The following is an 18,599-nucleotide window of genomic DNA, read 5'->3' on the forward strand; positions in this document are numbered from 1 at the left end:
TAAACAAAACGTGGAAGTGTGAGGAGTTTATCGTAGAAAATTTAAAGATAGTGACACAGGCTGTGGCCGGAATATGAGAATTACAAGATATGTTCAAATCTACTAATGATTTTCAAGGTATATTTCATTTACATTAATCCCAAAAAGTATCTGTACACTTTAACCTGTATATCATATTGTATTATATAATGAAAAGGACACCAAGAGGCACAGCACAAGAACACTTTTAAAGGTCCAGTGTGTGAAATTTAGTGACATCAAGTGGTGAGGTTGCAAATTGCAACCAACAGCTCACTCAACCGCTCACCCCTCCCTTTCGAAGCACTACGGTGGCTGACACAGGACTAAGACGTCATTTTTTCGCTTCTTTGCAGAGGGAGCACGTATTTACGAAATGTGCCCTGTAGAGCAGTTTGTCCATTAAGGCCTACTGTAGAAACAACATGGCGAATTCCATGTAAGGGGACCAATGGTGTATGTAGATAGAAATGGCTCATTCAAAGGTTCATTATGAGAAGTCTTTTTAACATCTGAAGACATAGTTGTATATTATATTACATTTCTGTCAATAGACTCTCCAAAAAATGGGTTCTCTACCACTAAAAATCACTGGGACCAACTCTGTCATTGTACAATCGTTACAGGCAAAAGCAAATACAAGAAATTTCTAGCATCACCAGCAATTGATTTGATATTTTGTTCTTTAATGCAATGACATGACTTTTCTGTCACTGTATGTGATGATTTACTGTAAATTGGACAGCCAGACTGATAAGATACAGAAAGTCTACTTTTATTTAACTGTTGAAAAATCCAAAATAATTAATATATGAAGTAAAATAAAATGGTTTCATGGTTGGTCTGAAACATGTAAAACAGATGAAGTCGAATAGTTCATTTTGGAACCTAAACATAATCTTAAAAGATTTTGTGTCATTTTGACATGTTATATTTACCTATACGCAGCTGATGAGCAGTGTAGGGAAGACATCATCCTTATGAATACAAATGTGCTGCATCCATTTCAAAAGGCCAGTTTGCACACAAATCTATTATGAATAAATTAAGAAACACTGGAATTAAAACTGTATGTCTTGTTCCTTCAACACTGTAAAACATTTTAAGGCTGCACATCAAAATAAATCTTAGTACTAATTTCTCCATTGCTTTCTCTTTTTCACTCAAATTTTTGAACGTTGTAGTGAGTTAAAACAACTAATTGGAGATACAAAAATAATTAATTGGGGTAATTTAGGATAAAAACATATTTTTTGTTGGCTGAACATAAATAAAAATTACAAATTGGTTACTTAAAATGTTTTACTACAATTGTTGGGTACTTGTTTCTGCCCCAAACAGACCAAAACGTTGATCAAATAACTGTTTGAACAGTTTAAGTTGACTGCGTTTAAACTGGCACTGGCGTTGGGTAATGAAACCTCAACCATGGTAACAATCAAAAACCATCATTCATTAAATAACTCTAAATACAACAGATAACTAACAGTAACAACGAGATAATCCAGCAAGACTAAAAAATCTTTAAAAGAAAAACAAATTGAACATGCTGCAGTGGATCTTGGGAACTTTCCAACTCTTGGTATATTGTTTGTTCGTTGTACATTGACGTGACTAAATTTTTTACATTTATAAAGGTCTTTTTGAGTGAACTTGCAAATAATTTTTCGCACAACTCATATTTTTAAGCTATTGAGGAAAATGTTTGGTAAGAATGAATTCATTTATTAAAAGAAGTTCTGTAAATTTTTCATGGACTTATGCTCAACCAACACGAAAAAAATTGTTATTTGAACTTTTTTTGAGTTGGCTGTTTAACAGTGAAGAGCAATTCAAGTACACGCATGTCTTGACTATTGAGGAGTCTTGATTCAAAGTTGACATTTAGGAAAAAACAACCACCCTTGGCTACTGAAACCACAACGTTGTTAAGGGGATTTTCTGTTATTCTTGAAATGTAGTTGCAGTATGAAATGCACATCAACGGAAAAACCTAAATAAATGAGACATTATGGGAAATCACAAGTAGACATTCAATCTACTAAAAGCAGAGGCTGCATGTAAGTTATGACATATGCAATAAGTTTGAGTACCAAAATATTTATAACTTTCTAAAATACACTTGATATTATATGGAAATTGTTTATTTGTACTTTTACAAAAACATGATAGTTTTTGTCAAGACCTGCTTGTCAAAAACGTTCTGTAGCCTGCTTTACTCCTGTGAAATCAAAATAAGTGAAAGTAACTTAGGCTATCGTCCTATAACAATAGCGTTTTGCGTTTGGTAAAGTTTCTTAGGGTTTTTGATGATGCTCTTCTAAATAATAAATATCAATTCATGTGTCATCTATCAGAAATTTATTTTATTCTGGTTGTAAAACTGTCAGCGTCGCTGAGTTTGCATTTTGTCGATTCAAAAAATAAGTTATACTTTTTTAACAAGTAAAAAAATGAATCTAATAAAGTAAAAAGGCAAAATTACGGTGGCCTCTAGGTGTCACTGCGCTGCAACAGAAGAAAACGCATGCAAAGTGCAAACACAAAAAAACACAAGCAAATACAGAAAGCATCTTCATTAGTTTGGCAACACATGCTCTGCAAATACTCGGAACACAAACAAACACAGAAACGCGCTACAAATACTCGCAACACAAACCAACACAGAAACGCGCTCCCAAATTCTCGCAACACAAACTCCACTAACGAACTTGAACAGTCAAAATGAAGCACGTCCCAATCAGGTGCATCAGTTTTTGCTGTCCCCCGGAAACACTTCCGTTGTCATCTGTGCAGCTTGCAACGCGTTTCTGTGTTTGTTTGTGTTGCGAGTATTTGCAGCGCGTTTCTGTGTTTGTTTGTGTTTCGAGTATTTGCAGGGCATGTGTCACCAAACTAATGAAGATGCTTTCTGAATTTGCTTGTGTTTGCATGTGTTTTCTTCTGTTGCAGCGCAGTGACACCTAGCGGCCACCGTACAAAATGGCTGAAACGTGAAAACATGTGATAAGATTACAGCAATAAGCAATTTGTTTGTCCATACCGAACGCGTAAAAGAGGCTGGGCGCTAAACATGGATGAAGACAGGCTGTATACATTTAATCACATGCGTTTAGATTCGAGATAACCCCTCGGTGCAGCCTGTAGCGCGGTGACGTCAAGCATGTTGACGTCGTGCATGCTTTTGCGCGCATGCGCCTTAACGATATGTGGTCAAGCATTCGTTACTGCGCATGAATTTCCTGTTTACCTTACGAGGTGATGTGTTCACGTGTTTTTATGTCATGAATGTGTAAACTCAGACCTTGGATATTATATTCGAGATCAATACATTACTGTCAATCACGCGGCGTCGGGGCATATTAAAGATAGCCAAAACAATTTTAATGTTAATGTACTAAAAAGTTTAAAAATGTTTTTTACAAAAATAAAAAAACACTGATATTTTCAAGCCTTAATTTGTTTAAGGGCTCTTTTTTAAACATATTAAAAAGAAACCATGCCATTTCAAATGTTAACACGTATCACAAAATGTTATAACGTTTGTAATGACATCCTCTGTGACTATGACAAAGCACTGTTATAATAAAAATTCATAAATGAAAAGACACAATTGTTAAGACACCATAAATATGCTTAATCACTTAGTTACATTGAAATCGAATCCATCCCTTTGTTGTTTGAACATGTTCGCTTTTTCAGAAGTAAACAAACGTCGTCTGTATGGCGCATGCGAACTTATACATGCATGACGTCGAAATGCATGACGTCATCGCGCTACAGTCTGCACCGGGGACTACTTGTAAGATTCGGAAATTATAGCATGGCGTCCGGTGAGCCTGCGTGGAAAGAGAAAAACTGTTCTGATTGGCGGTGTCTTGTGATTGATTGTCTCTCCCGCCCCTTTTTCGCGTTCGATAAATTATCACTTCAACAAACCATATTCTTTATCCTGTCAATTTTCTATCAAAGCATTACAAACACTATCATCGCAATTACGAATAATAATTAAAAACAGGCTATGTGCAAGTGACAGTAGTGGTCGGAGTCCCAGTATGCGGATGCTTTAAGGTAGAACAGAATATCACCTGCTATTTTTTACAATACTGTATTAATATTATTTTTTAATGCTGTGATGATATACATACAACAATATTTGAGTTGCAATAAAATAATATCTGGACCCGTGCCACCTTAAATGCTTCAGACGACGCTGCTTGAGTAATTTATCAACGATCAATAATATTTTTTAAATTACATAAAAGGTTATATGAAAACATTTGTTTATATTGAACACATATATAATAAACAAAGCAAACATTGAAATAATAAATAACTTATTCTGAAATCTCGAGAGAATTTGCGAGATTTCCTTTGTTCACAGTCAGGACTCTTGTTTGGTCTCTCACAGTTTAAAACTCTTAGATTTAAAGAAATCTTTTGTTGTGACCCCAGCATTACACACACATAGTATTTTAAGACACGTACATACCCATCGGCTTATCAGAAGATTGACATGAGTATCGTTAAATTATTTAATTCCAACCGATCTAAAGACACTGTACAGATGTGATTGACACTGATAGATCGACTGGATACAATAGTGCGTGCGTGTCTGAGCACCTGAGAAGTCACAGCACAGGCTCCGCCTACTTCCAGGAAACACACACCAGTTATTAGTGCACTTGTTTATCAGCTCACAACAATTATAAACGAATCGCCCCATTCAACCATTTTAAAAGTTTGGTACAAATCCCCAAAAGCTAAATACTACTTTAAGGACGAAAAAGTGATTACAGCTTTACATTTGTATTTTTAAAATAAGTTGTCTTTCTCAATTTCTGCTGTTTTATATTTAATGCTTTCACTTAATGTTCTATACACAGAGAAATGCTAATAAGAACTATTGGTAACAACAGCAGGTATTATAAATAGTAAGATGGAAAAGTATCATTTAAAAATAAACTTTAATTCATTTTAAGTATACAGGTGTTTACTGTTATTTGGACATAGAACATGGTCTCATCTGTAGGTGAAGGGACAAAAACCCATGGGACATTTTATTTATTCGAGGCATATTTACAATCCTATTAAATATAACACTTTTTTTTTAAATAAAAATTGCCAATAGCAGTAAACCAAACATAGAGAAAAACATTTTCATTGCAAGTTTCACAGATACATTTGTTTATTGAGAGAGTAAATGCTATAGTTATTACTTCACAATCACTAAAGAGTGCAAAGAAACCCCAGTGTTGTATATTATACAGTACCTTCAGAACTTACGTCATCAGGCATAACTGAATAAAGAACTTGTACATTGCTTAAACCTACACAGACACAAAAAGTGAATTCACTAGAGGCAAATTGATGTATGCAGTCACGCGCAGAAACGCAGGAAGAGTTCTGTCAAGTTAATGAAATTACATATTTAGAGGCATTGACTTTCCTTTGGTTCGCAAAGCAAGACTCCAACCACTTTTTCTTTACAAGAATAGCCTGAGGGTACTGACGCAATACATCTTGCAGTTCCTGAAACGACAAACAAGAATACAGATACTAATGCTAATCAGAGCGGTAATAAATCTATTTAAACAACAGTAACAATTGCATAAATAATGTTATAAGGCTTAAATAAAAAATAATGAATATAGATATATGAAGTTATATAAAATAAGAGAAACAAAATTGTATGCTCTATTTACAAACAAATGTAAAATGTTGGATGTTACATTTCATTTACACAGAGTCAAGACAGCGTCAGAAACACCTCAACCGAGTTGGGACAGCAAAAATTTTTACTCTAAAATCTTTTTGATTGTATACCTGTGCATGAAAAGGGCTGTCAACCTCTGCTACAATGTGAGTAACGTGCGAGCTCATAAGATCCTCTTCATCACCGTCATACGTGCAGCCATGTTAAGGTGTAAACAATCAATAAAGATATGACGGTATAGTCGAGTGTTTAAACATCCAGACTGGCAGCATGTCAGGTTGTAGGTTCAAATTTATAAACAATCATTATTTGTGCTTCTTATGTGCAGTAAACTAACATGCATGTTAAAGAACAGGAAGTAACATCAAACAACACTGTTCTTTCGCAACAAACATGAAAGGATATGTGATCAAGTACCGGGCGAGCTTCTTCTTTTCTGTAGCAGCCATGTTGTAGAAGTAGACATGAACACCTCTCATGAAGTCAGCCAACCTCGATGGACTTTGACCTTTTTGGGACGTAACCGAGAGCTCTGGTGACTTTTTTGGGCCTTTACTGCCACCAGAAGGACTGTGGGAGTGTGGGGACCCGGCAGGTGATGATGCTACAGGGGCACAGACTGAACGTGAGTTAGATGGAGAGGTTGTAGATGTAGTGGAAGCTTTTGTGGAGGAGGATCGGCTGTAATAGTAGCTGAAAATCAAGTCAAGGATGTTGACACACTATCAAATTGCATACTGCTTTTTGTCAAATTTATTAATAGTGCAATTATGTATTTTAACTGGAATATACATTTTGTCATTAAACTGTATACAGTATCTAGCCATTTAAAAAAAATATTCTTCATTTTCATAACATCATATTGTTAATAGCAAATTGGTTTTCTAAGGTTTTATAACTTAACATAGATATACTCTTCCAAGGTTGGATACATTGACGTAGGGATGCCTTTGGAGGCCAGATGCTTTCGTATGAGTCTCTCTGTACCATACCAGTTGAAGCCTTTAGTGGAGTGGCCAATCCGAGGCAGATGGACACTTGCTATTAAAAAAAGAGTTAATGACCACACAAATCCACAAATAATCCCTTGCTACTGTATATTACATACATTCCTAGCAGATTCTATAACATACCCTTTTTTTGTTTGGCAAATCTATAGATCTTCATCAGGGCCTCCTCCAAAGCGGTGAGTCGAATGCCTGATAGGTTGTTGGCTTTATCTCTCTGCTGAGCAACTATTAATGCTAGCTACAGAAAAAAGCAGACGGATCATTAAAAAAATTGACAGCAATAAACTAAGTAACAGACAGTGTGCTGACTTACATAGTCTTTTCCGCTGAATCTGGACTGCTTGTCATCAATAGGAAAAAGCAGAACATTCCCCAACTCTAAATCTGAAAAAAAGATCAACACATCATTCGTGTTGCATTTTGTTACCATAAAATATTATACAGATAAATCATTGTTAAATAGTGCATTTTGGATATGCTTTAATTACTATATATGCTGCTATAGATGAATCATAATATATTAATTAGATAATGATTTTCAACAATAAAACAAACAGCCATGGAATTTATTCACAGTACCCCCTTAGTGTTCCATTATAAAATGCAGAGTTCTGATTGGAGGAACATAAGATTACTTTAAATGCACACATGGCTAAGCATGTACTGAATTTGTGACCACTGTTTCAATGCTGCCTTACAAATTTCAACCAGCCTACAGAAAATGAACGGTTTATTCAGTTTATGCTGTATGTCAATTGGTAAAACTGTGTACTTAATATCATTGTCATTTGTCATTGCAGCTGTCATTTTATAAAAGCCCTGCTTCTAACAACTTTCTTTATTCATGGTAAAATCACAATAACACATGGCCTACCATAGCTTGTTTCGTTTATCAAACAAGATCATAAATGCATGTAGATTTGTGTAATTTGTTCATTATGTGACACATTTTACCATCTGTTTACAATAAGCCATTCTCAATACTAAGATAACAGCTTTAAAGCACTGACATCACAAAAATTTTGATACTCATTATTAAGCTTTCAATCTCTTCGCATTATGACTCGGGTACTACACCAATGCTGACAGTTTAATGCAAGTCAGCTTGAAAGCAGCATTACAAAAATAACTGAGCTGAACTGATCCTGTGTTCGAACAGATACTGACGTCAGTTTGGAATGTCTGGAATGGCAGAGCATCATTTGGGCCTGTCAGAGCAAAGTGAAGAAGGTTTTTCACCTTTCATGTCACCAGCCAACTCGTACTGCTTGCACGGCTCATCTGATCGGAGCTCCAGAGCGGTAAACAATCCTCCTCTTCCCCAGTGTCCAGAGTCGTCTACACAAAATACAAACATACACAAGTAAGGTGCGTGATTTCAACGCCACTAGCGTAACCATTTGGAATTGTAAAGTGATTCAAAGCTAATTACTAATGACTTGCCTACTAGACACTTATTTCGTCTTTGAATGTTAAGCTAGGATATTTTAAGTATTCAAAACCCTTCAGCTTTAACTACATTTGGATCATTTTAAACAGGGTGTATATCTGTTAACATTTAATGTGGAACAATCGATATGATGACAGTGGTCTTCTGTCAGCGTACTATCCCTGCTGCTGGCTATCTTGAACAAAGCATTGATAAGAACTTTTTATTAGAACCATACCAACACAGTGCACAATGATAGCATCCTCTCGATCAGCCTTTGGGTGGGTCACATCACCCAGCACATAGCGAATGGCTGAATGATCTGATTCGGTTGAGCTCAAGCTGACATCTTCATCTTCATCAGGTTCCATATCTTCCCCCTCGCTGTCGACGCAGGGCAAGCACAGTGATCTGTAGCCACATGAGTCCCACCAAGCCATTCTTTTATCGAGAAACAAACACAAAGATACAGCATCACAAACAGCCCTTAGATTGGACGTCCACATAAACAAACCGGTCCCACAAGAGCAATGAATGACTACAAAGTTCAGAGTTTTACTTTTTTTTATGACTTAGTTCTTCCTGTTGTCTCTTCCTCTCCTCCTGTAGCTTCGCTCTCTTTGCAGCCGCCTCTTGTCCCTTCTGACGTCTCTGTTCCAACTCTTCATTGGTAAGAGGCCTCCTCTTCCTCCCTGGCTCGATTAGAGGCCCAGAAAGGAAAACCTGATGGGCAGTGGCACATTTTAGACGGATGGACTAATGGATGGTTGATGTATATAATAATTTGCTTCTTGCACAAGATGGTGCCTGTGAGCTTTTGAGACACCAGGGTCGGCAGACTAATTTCCGGTCTATAACACTGTATGGGAGAAGGAGGATTTTTGGCTGTCAAATATTGGTGTTTTTTAGATAAAAAAAAAGAATAGATCCTCTTTACATTGCTGAGCACTTTGTTAAGCCAAAACAACTCGATAGTGTTTTATGACCGGAAATAAGTCTGCCCAACCTGGCGTCACTAAAGCTCCCCGGCGCCATCTTGTGCAACTAGCACATTGTGGATGAATAGGTAGATGGTTTGATGAACGGATCTTAAAATTGTGGATCGATGGATTCATGTAATAATTGTGGATGCGAATGGATGGGCAGATGGATTCATCTACTAATTGTTGATGGATGGATTCATTTAATAATTGTGGATGGATGTTCGGATGGACTCATTTAATAATTGTGGATGGATGTGCGGATGGATTCATTTAATAATTGTGGTCGGATGGATTCATGTAATAATTGTGGATGGATTCCTCTAATATTTGAGGACGGATGGATAGAGTCATCTAATAATTTGTTAGTTGCACAAGATGGCACTGGTGAGCTTTTGGGATGCCAGGGTCAGACTAATTTCCAGTCGTATAACACTGTATAGGAAAACGTCTTGGTTACGTCTGTAACCTCAGTTCCCTTGTGTCGAAAACGACAGATGTGGCTGCCCTTGAGAACCAATCAACTCTGACTACTATAGAAAGGCAATGAAATTTGCACACGTAGGCTCTTCAGAACAAGAGGTAAATGAATGCTGCACGCCGGCTTCCTTTTATACCGGACATCCGGGGGCGGAGACCGGCATGCAAATTTCATTAGCCAAATTTCATTGGCCTTTTCTATAGTAGTCAGAGTTGATTGGTTCTCAAGGGCGAACCCCATCTGTCTTTCTCGACACAACGTCGAGAGACCGACAGAAAGGGAAGTTGGATTTTTGGCTGGTAAATATGGGTATCTTTCAGATTAAAAATGAGAAGTAATTATCAGCAAATTGAGAGATCCTCTATAAGGTGCATTGCTGAACACTTCATTAACCCATAACAACTCAAAAGTGTTATAAAACCGGAACTTTAGTCTGCCGATCCTGCCTAGGTAACCGGAGCCAACTAGCCCATTGTGGATGGATGGACGGACTAATAGATGAATGGATTCATCAAATAATTATGGATGGGTGTATTCATTTAATAATTTTGGCAGATGGGCGGATTCATCTCATAATGGTGGATGGATGGATAGACAGACGAACAGATGGGTGTATTTAAGTAATTGTAAATGGATGGATTTATCTAATAATTGTGATGGATGGACTGATGGATGGATTCATCTAATAATTGTGGGTGGATGGACGAATAAATAACAATTATATCTTTGCCAAATCAACGTAAACTCTTCACTTTATATTACAGCAGTAGTCATTACTAGGGTTGGGCATTGAACTATGACATCGGGTAGTGGACGGTGTTATATAGTCCAGCGCATCTTCTCAATACAAGCGTGAGCTTCGTGGATAATAAGTCACGCGCGTCTACTCTATACATACGGGAGCTGGGCAGTTTAAAAAGTCATAAGTTGGAATCACGATGCCAGCTCAACGTCTATCAGCCATCAGCAATGGACGATCCCATCGTCTATTGGCCCAACCCTAGTGTTTACGCTACCCCAGCTTTATTTCGTAGAGAGCGGCTCTCTTTCCCAGCATCATCTAGTTCAGCGAGCTGCCTCTCCAGTATCAGTTCAAAGGTCTTCTCATCCTCTTCACTGGGGTCTTTAGAGTAGTCTCTCCCCTCAAAGAAGTACATGTGGTCTAGAAGTCAGGAAAGATCAACTCATTTAAAAATGGCAGTTAAAATATGATCACAACAGACAAGTGAGGTAAGGATCCTACTTTGCCCCTCCATATCCTCATCCTCATCAACCTCTTCATCACTCTCATTAGGTATGACATGCTCTTCGTCCATAACCCATTGTCCGTTGCGGGACAATCCTAGGATCTGCCTGAGATCCACATCCTGAATAGAGCTCTCATCTGATGACAGTAGCTTATCCACACCAAACTTCAGGATCTCACTCAACTAGAGTGGTGTGAAGATAAAATAATACTGAGAAAGGAGGACAATGTTTTTCTCAACAACCTTTTTCACACGAAGTAAGGAAACCACAATTAGACACAGAGATACTAACCAGGAAGCAGGATGTAACTGCACTGAATGCCAGATATAATAGAGATAAGCAACAGAGGTCATTTGAAAAAGTCAGATATCAGGACCTTTACGCACCTGAAGGCCAGACGCTGCAGACTGAGCCTGGTCCAGCAGAGAAAAACGTCCCTCCTCAATCACTGTGTTTGTGAGACGTAGTTTCGAAACAGCACGAGAATAAATTATCTCCTCAACTGTATCTCTTCCGAGGAGGCGGATGACTTTAACAGCCCTGCGTGCAAAACAAGATGAGAATTTAACAGTCAACACAGTCAGGTAGAGGCAAAAAAGAATGTTCAGCAATAATATTGAAATTTCTACTTTGGTCATGCATGCCTTGTTTGTCCAATCCTGTGGGCCCTCGCTGCTGCCTGCAGATCATTCTGTGGGTTAAAGTCACTGTCCACAAAGATCACAGTGTCTGCTGCTGTAAGGTTCATTCCAACCCCTCCTAAAAACAGGATAAAACTCCACTGTTGTGTCACATGGTCTTTAAAGGGACAGTTCACTCAAAAATAAAAAACATTTACTAACCTTTGAGTTGTTCCTAATCTATATAAATGTATTTTTTATAAAAGATATTTGTAAGAATGCTTGTAACTTGTAAATCTTTCCTACAATGTTGGCCAAGAACTTTTTGGTTACAAGCATTCTTACACATATCTTTCTGTGTCCATCAGAACAGATTTGGCACAACTTGAGAGTGAGTAAATGAAGACAGAATCTTCCTTTTTGGGTGAACTGTCCCTTTAAATATTTAATATAATGAACAGAGAAACACTGAGTCAACAGTATATAAAAGAATAATTATATTATCAATGAACAAAAATGTCTACAAACTCTCTCTACACACCAAAGAGGATGTAATATATTTGTAATGGATTTGCACTACTGTTGCACTGCTGTGTGATGTCTAAATACCGGACTATCAACCGCTTGGACTGGCACTGTTAACTCACCAGCTTTGGTACTGAGGAGGAATATAAACACATCTTTAGTGCTGAAGTTTTTAATAGCTAGGTTACGTTCCTCTCCCCGGACAGAGCCATCCAGACGCTCATAACTGTAACCTACAAAAGTGTGAGACACCAATCAGAGCTGTCAGTTTCAGGGCCTGTAGCAGGTTAACGCACACGCAGCAGTAAACACAGGATGTGATACTGAACCCACATAAACTGCTCTAGATCAGGGGACTAGATTCCTAGAACACGTAGGGTACGGTTACATAAACGTTCCATATTGAGAATACAATTTCCTTTTACAAAACAAACATAATTTCTCATAAGTGTCATTGTTAATTGACTCCATTCCCTTTTTCATTTAACTTTGTTATTTTTGTTTTTTTGTTTAGGCTTGTGGAAGCAATTTATTTAGATGTAAAAGCAAGCACTTTAGTGGTCTGCATAGTACGTCATAAGAACACAGAAATAAGTGTCCAAGTATGCCTTTGTACCTCTGTACTCCAAGTAATCTTGCAGAATATCCAGCATCCTGGTCATCTGAGAGAACAAAAGAACCCGGTGGCCCCTGAAAACAACAATCACACAGATAATGACCTATTCAACATCTCCAAGTCAAGTAAATGCATTTATTGTCATAGTCAATGATGTTGAAAGATTCTTGAACACTTTGGGAAACTATAATGTGTTATTTTACAATGCTGCAGTGCAAATGACTATAATGCAATGAATGCAGAATGTCAAAATGAATCACTGTTTGACCTACAAATAACCTCAAGAAAATCTCAAGACGTAAATGTTTGTGAAATGTTGCAATTGACAGGAAGGAAACTAGACTTTAAGACACACCCCTCCTGAAGGTACGCCAACATGGGGTCCAGCAAAGAAAGCTTCCCGCTGGCCTCCATTAAATGCTCTCCCATCTCAAACGGTTCAGGTTCCACACCTTATATTAAAAAAGGGAGAAAAAGTTATTTCAAATTACAAATGCAAAATAGTGGAAATGAATGGTGTGTTTTAATTTGGGGAAAAGATTGAGTCATTACCATCAAACAAGTAGGGATGATCCACACATTTCCTTAGCTGCATTAAAATGTTCAACAGTCGGGTCTTATTGCTTTGATCGGTCCTAAAGGCATCTAAAATTATAAAAAAAAAACTGCATACACTTTTTGCTAAAAAAAAAAAAATTGCTGATTGTTGTCGTCTTAGGTAGAGGAGTATTACCAATGTCTCTCGTCAGAATAGCTTTATAATATTTCTTCTGAAGGGCAGACAGCCCGTGAAAAACCACAAGTTCTGTCTTCTTGGGCAGTTCGGCCGCCACCTCTGCCTTAACCCTGCGTAGCAGAAAGGGCTGGAGGACTTCATGAAGCTCATTGGCTGCAAGCAAAATAATCATATTACAAACTACAAAGTATACACAAAGCCCCAAAGTGTTCATATTTAAGCCTCATCATCATAGTCTCTGGAATATATCACATGTTAATCAAGGAGAGAGGATCTGGGCCATTCTTTTCACTAATCTTATATAAAGATATGAACTTTTACACCAGATCTTTTCAATGTCTCCTTGTAACTTGTAACCTCCTTGAAATCTTCGAACTGACAATGCATTCAATGCTTTCTTTATTTGAAAACCTAGTGTACATGGCATGCATTTAGCTCATGCACAGACCACAAAGCTGATGTGAAAAGGGTTGATCAAAGACATCAGCTGGTGCAGTTGAAAGAGACAGTTTGGTTTTAGAAAGCAATTGTTACTTTTGATTACAACCAAACTCTGCAAAGATTTTCATGGCCATACCTAAAATAGAGTCAGTCTGTACGTCTGCATAGGCAGTGACAAAGTCTTCAACATTGTCAGGTGGAAACACACTAGGCTGAATGAAATTGAGGAGAGAATAGACTTCCTGAATGTTGTTCTGAACGGGAGTTCCTGTCAGAAGCACTCGAAATCCAACTGTAAACTGAGATGTGCAGACAGCAGTTTATATCAGTGGTAAATCATAAAGCAGAAATGAAGGTGTTAAATCACCAAATATATGAGACTAGCCTATTCCATTCGTTTAACCTTTTTGAGGGTTTCGTGTAACAATGAGTGCTGGTTCTTCAGCCTGTGAGCTTCATCTACAACCAAAATCTTCCATTTCCAACTGTGAAAAGAAAATGGTACAGTTAGCTAAATTATGCAGTAATAAGTCTATTGTAATGTTTCAAATAGGTTCAGATCATATTTGCAATTGAACATATATGTGCAAAATGCTGTGTGGAGATTCTTTTTATGGGTTCATCAAAACAGTGAGATGATCACCTGTTTAAGTAGCTGGCATCTTTCAAGGCCATCTATTTTATGACAAGAATGATAAAGTGTTTTATTCAAGCATAACATTTATGTTTTTTATTGTAACTATTATGCATTGCATTCAAAACAGTGCACTAACCTCATAGGTGGTGAGAAGAACATGGAAGTGTCTATCATTCTGGAGTTCCTTCTGGAGCTCCGCCCTTCTCTCTTTATCCCCAGTGTAACAGATCACGGAGAGACTGGGACAGAAACTGGGTGCAAAGAGAGAGGGAACCCAAACTAAGCTATCATGTTATCAAAATGTAAGATGGGTTCTTGTCAAATTTGGCTTTACCTTTCGGACATGATGCAGATTTTAAATATTTATGTAAACGACACCAACAATAATTTGCGAATTGCAGAACCTTTCTTCGGATATGCCTTTTTTATTATGACTATTTAGCATTTTGTATACCCTAAAATCTTGGATAATACCCAGACACTACTCCACGGTTCAGCATTGGTAGGTCCAAAAAGCATGCAATAATAATAATAATAATTAAAATTTATTTTAACAACTTAAAGTGTAAATTTTTTTATTCTGAATCATTTCCACGTTTAAAATATTTTTATAGAATGACCCATATAGGTGCAGCACTCATATGCTGCTGTCTCCATCTAGTGGCTATGACAGCACACAGTCTTTCAGGCTGTTTGGGAATGCTGCGATCTGATGGGTCCCTATCTCTAAAGCACTGCCCCATACCTATCCTAACGACAGTGCACAGCAGTGAAGTGAAGTCATAAACTCACGGGAGTCAGATTTAATACACAGGATTATTCATTATTCAGGGGATAACACAAATGTACAGCTTCCCATTCCTGAAGTAACTGTTTGCAGTCCAATATTTGCTACCAAATTGACCACTGATTGAATACTGAGCTCTTTACAGTATACAGTATGAAATATCCATAAATTGAACTCCTTACCGTTCCAACTCTTGCCTCCAGCTCTCCAAAACAGACAAAGGGCACAGCACAAGGAACGGTCCATGCATATTAAGGCATCCTCTTGCGTATGCCAGCAGAGAGATGGTCTGCGGTAGAAGATAAATTAGATTTATCTGATAACTGACAGTGTATGGCATTTTGGATGACAACTTCTAACTCATATCTAATAACTGATTGAAAATAACTTAAGGATCATGAAGTAAAACCTTAGTAACTCATAACATCTTGGATTGAATCTCCAGCTAATCCAGGTAGTAATCTATTCTATTACCAACCTGGCACGTCTTTCCCAGACCCATTTCATCACCAAGAATACATCCCTGCTGATTCTTCATACACTGTGAGAGCCATCTCACTCCATCTAGCTGATAGGACCTCAGATGAATAGCTGTTAGATGATCAAGGTGTTATTAATATCATAAGTCTTACAACGTAGCCTGTGTCAAAGGTCAATACTTTGGTGGTTTACATTAGAGAAATCTCTGGATGACTTACATACGCCTAGCCCCCACTTTTTCAAGTCATTCTCCGTAATTTCCGATTTGTCTTTTTCTGGTATGCTGTTTTTAACAGCTCGAATGAACTTAGACATTATTGTGGTTTAAAAAAAGTATAATTCAAACGCTGTTATTTTAGGATATGCATCGATTTGACAAGTACTGTAATTATGTGTTCAGCGCGCCAGCAGACTTTAATGTTAACTTCAGCACTTCCTGCAATAGTAGGTAGGCGGGGACAAAGACAAATGTTGTCCAATAACCAGACAGGGATGCAAACACGTGGCACCATATTTAAAGGCGCCACTCCAAAATATACATCTCAAAAACAAATATTTCGTGCAAAACCTTGCAAGACTCCGTGGCGGAGAGCGGAATCTCAATTTCACATAAAAATCAACAGGTCCTCTATGATGTCAGTTTAGATTATACAATAACTTTATTAGACACACAACATGTTTAAGACAAACAAAAATGATCTGATAAAACTAGTCTTTATTTACAGGATCTGTTCATTTTATACAATAAGAATGACAAAAAGAAAAAGGTAATTCAAGTAGTAGCTACAATTCCAATATATTTATATATATCCAGTTTCTTTCTTGTAGGCTTTATGTTTTACAATGTTTGTAAAAAAATAAAACACATTCAGTAAATAGCAGTCTTGTACTTTGGTTAGAACTTTACTTTGACCAGCAAAATGTCGAAATAGACATTATTACTAGGAAACTCTTGTTGTATTGTTGATCATTTGTGGAGTGGCATCGCTGAGAGACGGTTAAAAAAAGTCTTCATTTCACACACTTTGAGCACAGCATGGAGAAAAACTTCAGGATTGCGTCTCTGATTGAACAAAGTTAAAATAATTTAAAACAGAGTTAAAAGCAAACTTGATTATCTAAAGTGGCCAGGTTATTACAATATGTTTGTTTACGGATGTCATTTTAAAGGTCAAGCTTAAAACATGCAGTCATCGATCTGTTCATATCTATTATATAATAACTGATAACAGATCTAAACAAGAATTAACATTAATGTAGCCTAAACAGAGATTTAAAGTACAATTCCACAACGCTTTTCAAAACAAAATATTACGAACCTTGCAAATGGAATATATGATAGCCCATACCTATAGAAAAAAAACACAATTTAGTGTTATGCATTTGGTTATACAATACATTGATAAATGGCATGCTTAAGTATATTAGCGGTCACACATCAGTGAAAACTTACCAAGCAAATGCAATGACTTGCAGAATGACAAACAGCAAAGTAAGTGCAAAGATTTTCCACTGTGGTTCAGACAATGGGGTTAATAAAAAGTAAAAAAAAAAAACATAATAATCTGATTCAGTATAAAATAAAGATTAAATTTAGATCACGACTCACCCAAAATGCTGCACATAGTGTGAGAACTAGACATGTCTATAGAACAAAAGAAATGTGAAACTTAGTATACTGGAATTGACTTCATACAAGTGGTGTGAATGTTTTCAAGGTTGGTTGTCTAAAAAAGCAACAAGGTTTCAATCCACTGTAAGACTCACCTAAAATGTTTCAATAAAAATAAGATCCTTATTGTATGTTTTTTGTAAGATTGAATTAGTGTGGTGTGAGTAAGTGAATTATTGTGGTGGAAGTGACTGTCAAGCAATAACTCACTATCATAACAATTGTAGCAAAGGCTCTGGTCTTGTCACACATACGTTTCAGCTGATTGACAGGTCCCATCAAAAACATAGTGCTGCCAATGAGTTAAAGATTAAAATCATTAAACCAAAATAATAAATAGTTATCACATTTAAATTGCAGTGGACTTGGCGACTCACCTTACTAAGGAACATACATTGCCGAATGTGTAAAAAACAATGAAGATAATTATACCCATTTTGGGAATAAACAGGCAACACACTCCCTGAGACATAGAAACTTTATTAAAAATGATACAAAAAAGATTATACAAACATTATTAGGAAGTTGCATTAAATAATTTTACTCTACTAAAGATACTTTAAAAGCCATGTGCATATTTCTTTGGCATTCCTGTAAGCTAGTCAAACCGGTGATACAACTTTTCGCCTCTCCCTTTTCAATTCGCTTTAGTATGTTGGGATAACCTAAATTTATTATATTTAAAGTACAAGTCACTGACCAAGATAGAACAAACTATTCCGATGACCATACAGGCGATGAATCCTTTCACTCGAGTTCCCCATCCCAGCGTGGACGCTTCATTCGCCACCTAAGTTGAGTGAAGCGACAACCGTGATTTAAAGTACACGTTTCGTTGCGAAGAAAATCACTTACCAAACTTTAGATAAGAAATTAGCGACATATTATTTTAGTAAGTATACAAGGAAATCAAACGCTGGAAATCACAACTACGTTAACTTGTTTAATTGTTATTGTTCTCAAAACAGGGCATTACAGTACCTGCAGTACATTACGGTTTTCATTGTTTCCATGATCACGACCACCCAGAAATGCCCTGAGTTTGTCCATGGTTGTATAAATATCTTAATATCTGTTAAACTATTGAAGTCTCATCGTCCAGCTGGCAGTCGTTTGACATCATACCTTCACCTTCTGGGTTCCTTTCAAAACACTACAACCACCTGTTGTTTAAGCGCGCCACCTATTGGTAATTCACGTGTG

General features: G+C 37.1%; 2 protein-coding genes across 2 annotated transcripts; both read right to left on the reverse strand.

The window, feature by feature from the left end:
- Window positions 1-4,966: 4,966 nt before the first annotated feature.
- chd1l (chromodomain helicase DNA binding protein 1-like) lies at window positions 4,967-16,149 on the reverse strand. Its single transcript, XM_056750468.1, has 25 exons — window positions 15,943-16,149; window positions 15,723-15,835; window positions 15,427-15,533; window positions 14,594-14,708; window positions 14,464-14,495; window positions 14,224-14,305; window positions 13,957-14,119; window positions 13,377-13,532; window positions 13,196-13,288; window positions 12,999-13,095; window positions 12,644-12,717; window positions 12,150-12,260; window positions 11,527-11,641; window positions 11,269-11,422; window positions 10,878-11,064; window positions 10,651-10,796; window positions 8,733-8,896; window positions 8,412-8,614; window positions 7,984-8,082; window positions 7,058-7,128; window positions 6,868-6,982; window positions 6,667-6,775; window positions 6,140-6,427; window positions 5,845-5,926; window positions 4,967-5,550 (listed from the first exon to the last, which is right to left on the reverse strand). Exons 1-25 carry the CDS (start codon window positions 16,037-16,039, stop codon window positions 5,428-5,430), a joined length of 3,096 nt encoding a protein of 1,031 aa, XP_056606446.1. The 5' UTR covers window positions 16,040-16,149; the 3' UTR covers window positions 4,967-5,427.
- A 295-nt stretch (window positions 16,150-16,444) lies between these two features.
- sft2d2a (SFT2 domain containing 2a) lies at window positions 16,445-18,576 on the reverse strand. The gene is made up of 8 exons (XM_056750476.1): window positions 18,378-18,576; window positions 18,097-18,186; window positions 17,774-17,859; window positions 17,607-17,688; window positions 17,334-17,369; window positions 17,178-17,236; window positions 17,044-17,073; window positions 16,445-16,787 (listed from the first exon to the last, which is right to left on the reverse strand). Exons 1-8 carry the CDS (start codon window positions 18,444-18,446, stop codon window positions 16,736-16,738), a joined length of 504 nt encoding a protein of 167 aa, XP_056606454.1. The 5' UTR covers window positions 18,447-18,576; the 3' UTR covers window positions 16,445-16,735.
- Window positions 18,577-18,599: the final 23 nt, after the last annotated feature.

The sequence above is a fragment of the Triplophysa dalaica genome, chromosome 6 (assembly GCF_015846415.1).
Source record: "Triplophysa dalaica isolate WHDGS20190420 chromosome 6, ASM1584641v1, whole genome shotgun sequence".
Lineage (NCBI taxonomy): Eukaryota > Metazoa > Chordata > Actinopteri > Cypriniformes > Nemacheilidae > Triplophysa > Triplophysa dalaica.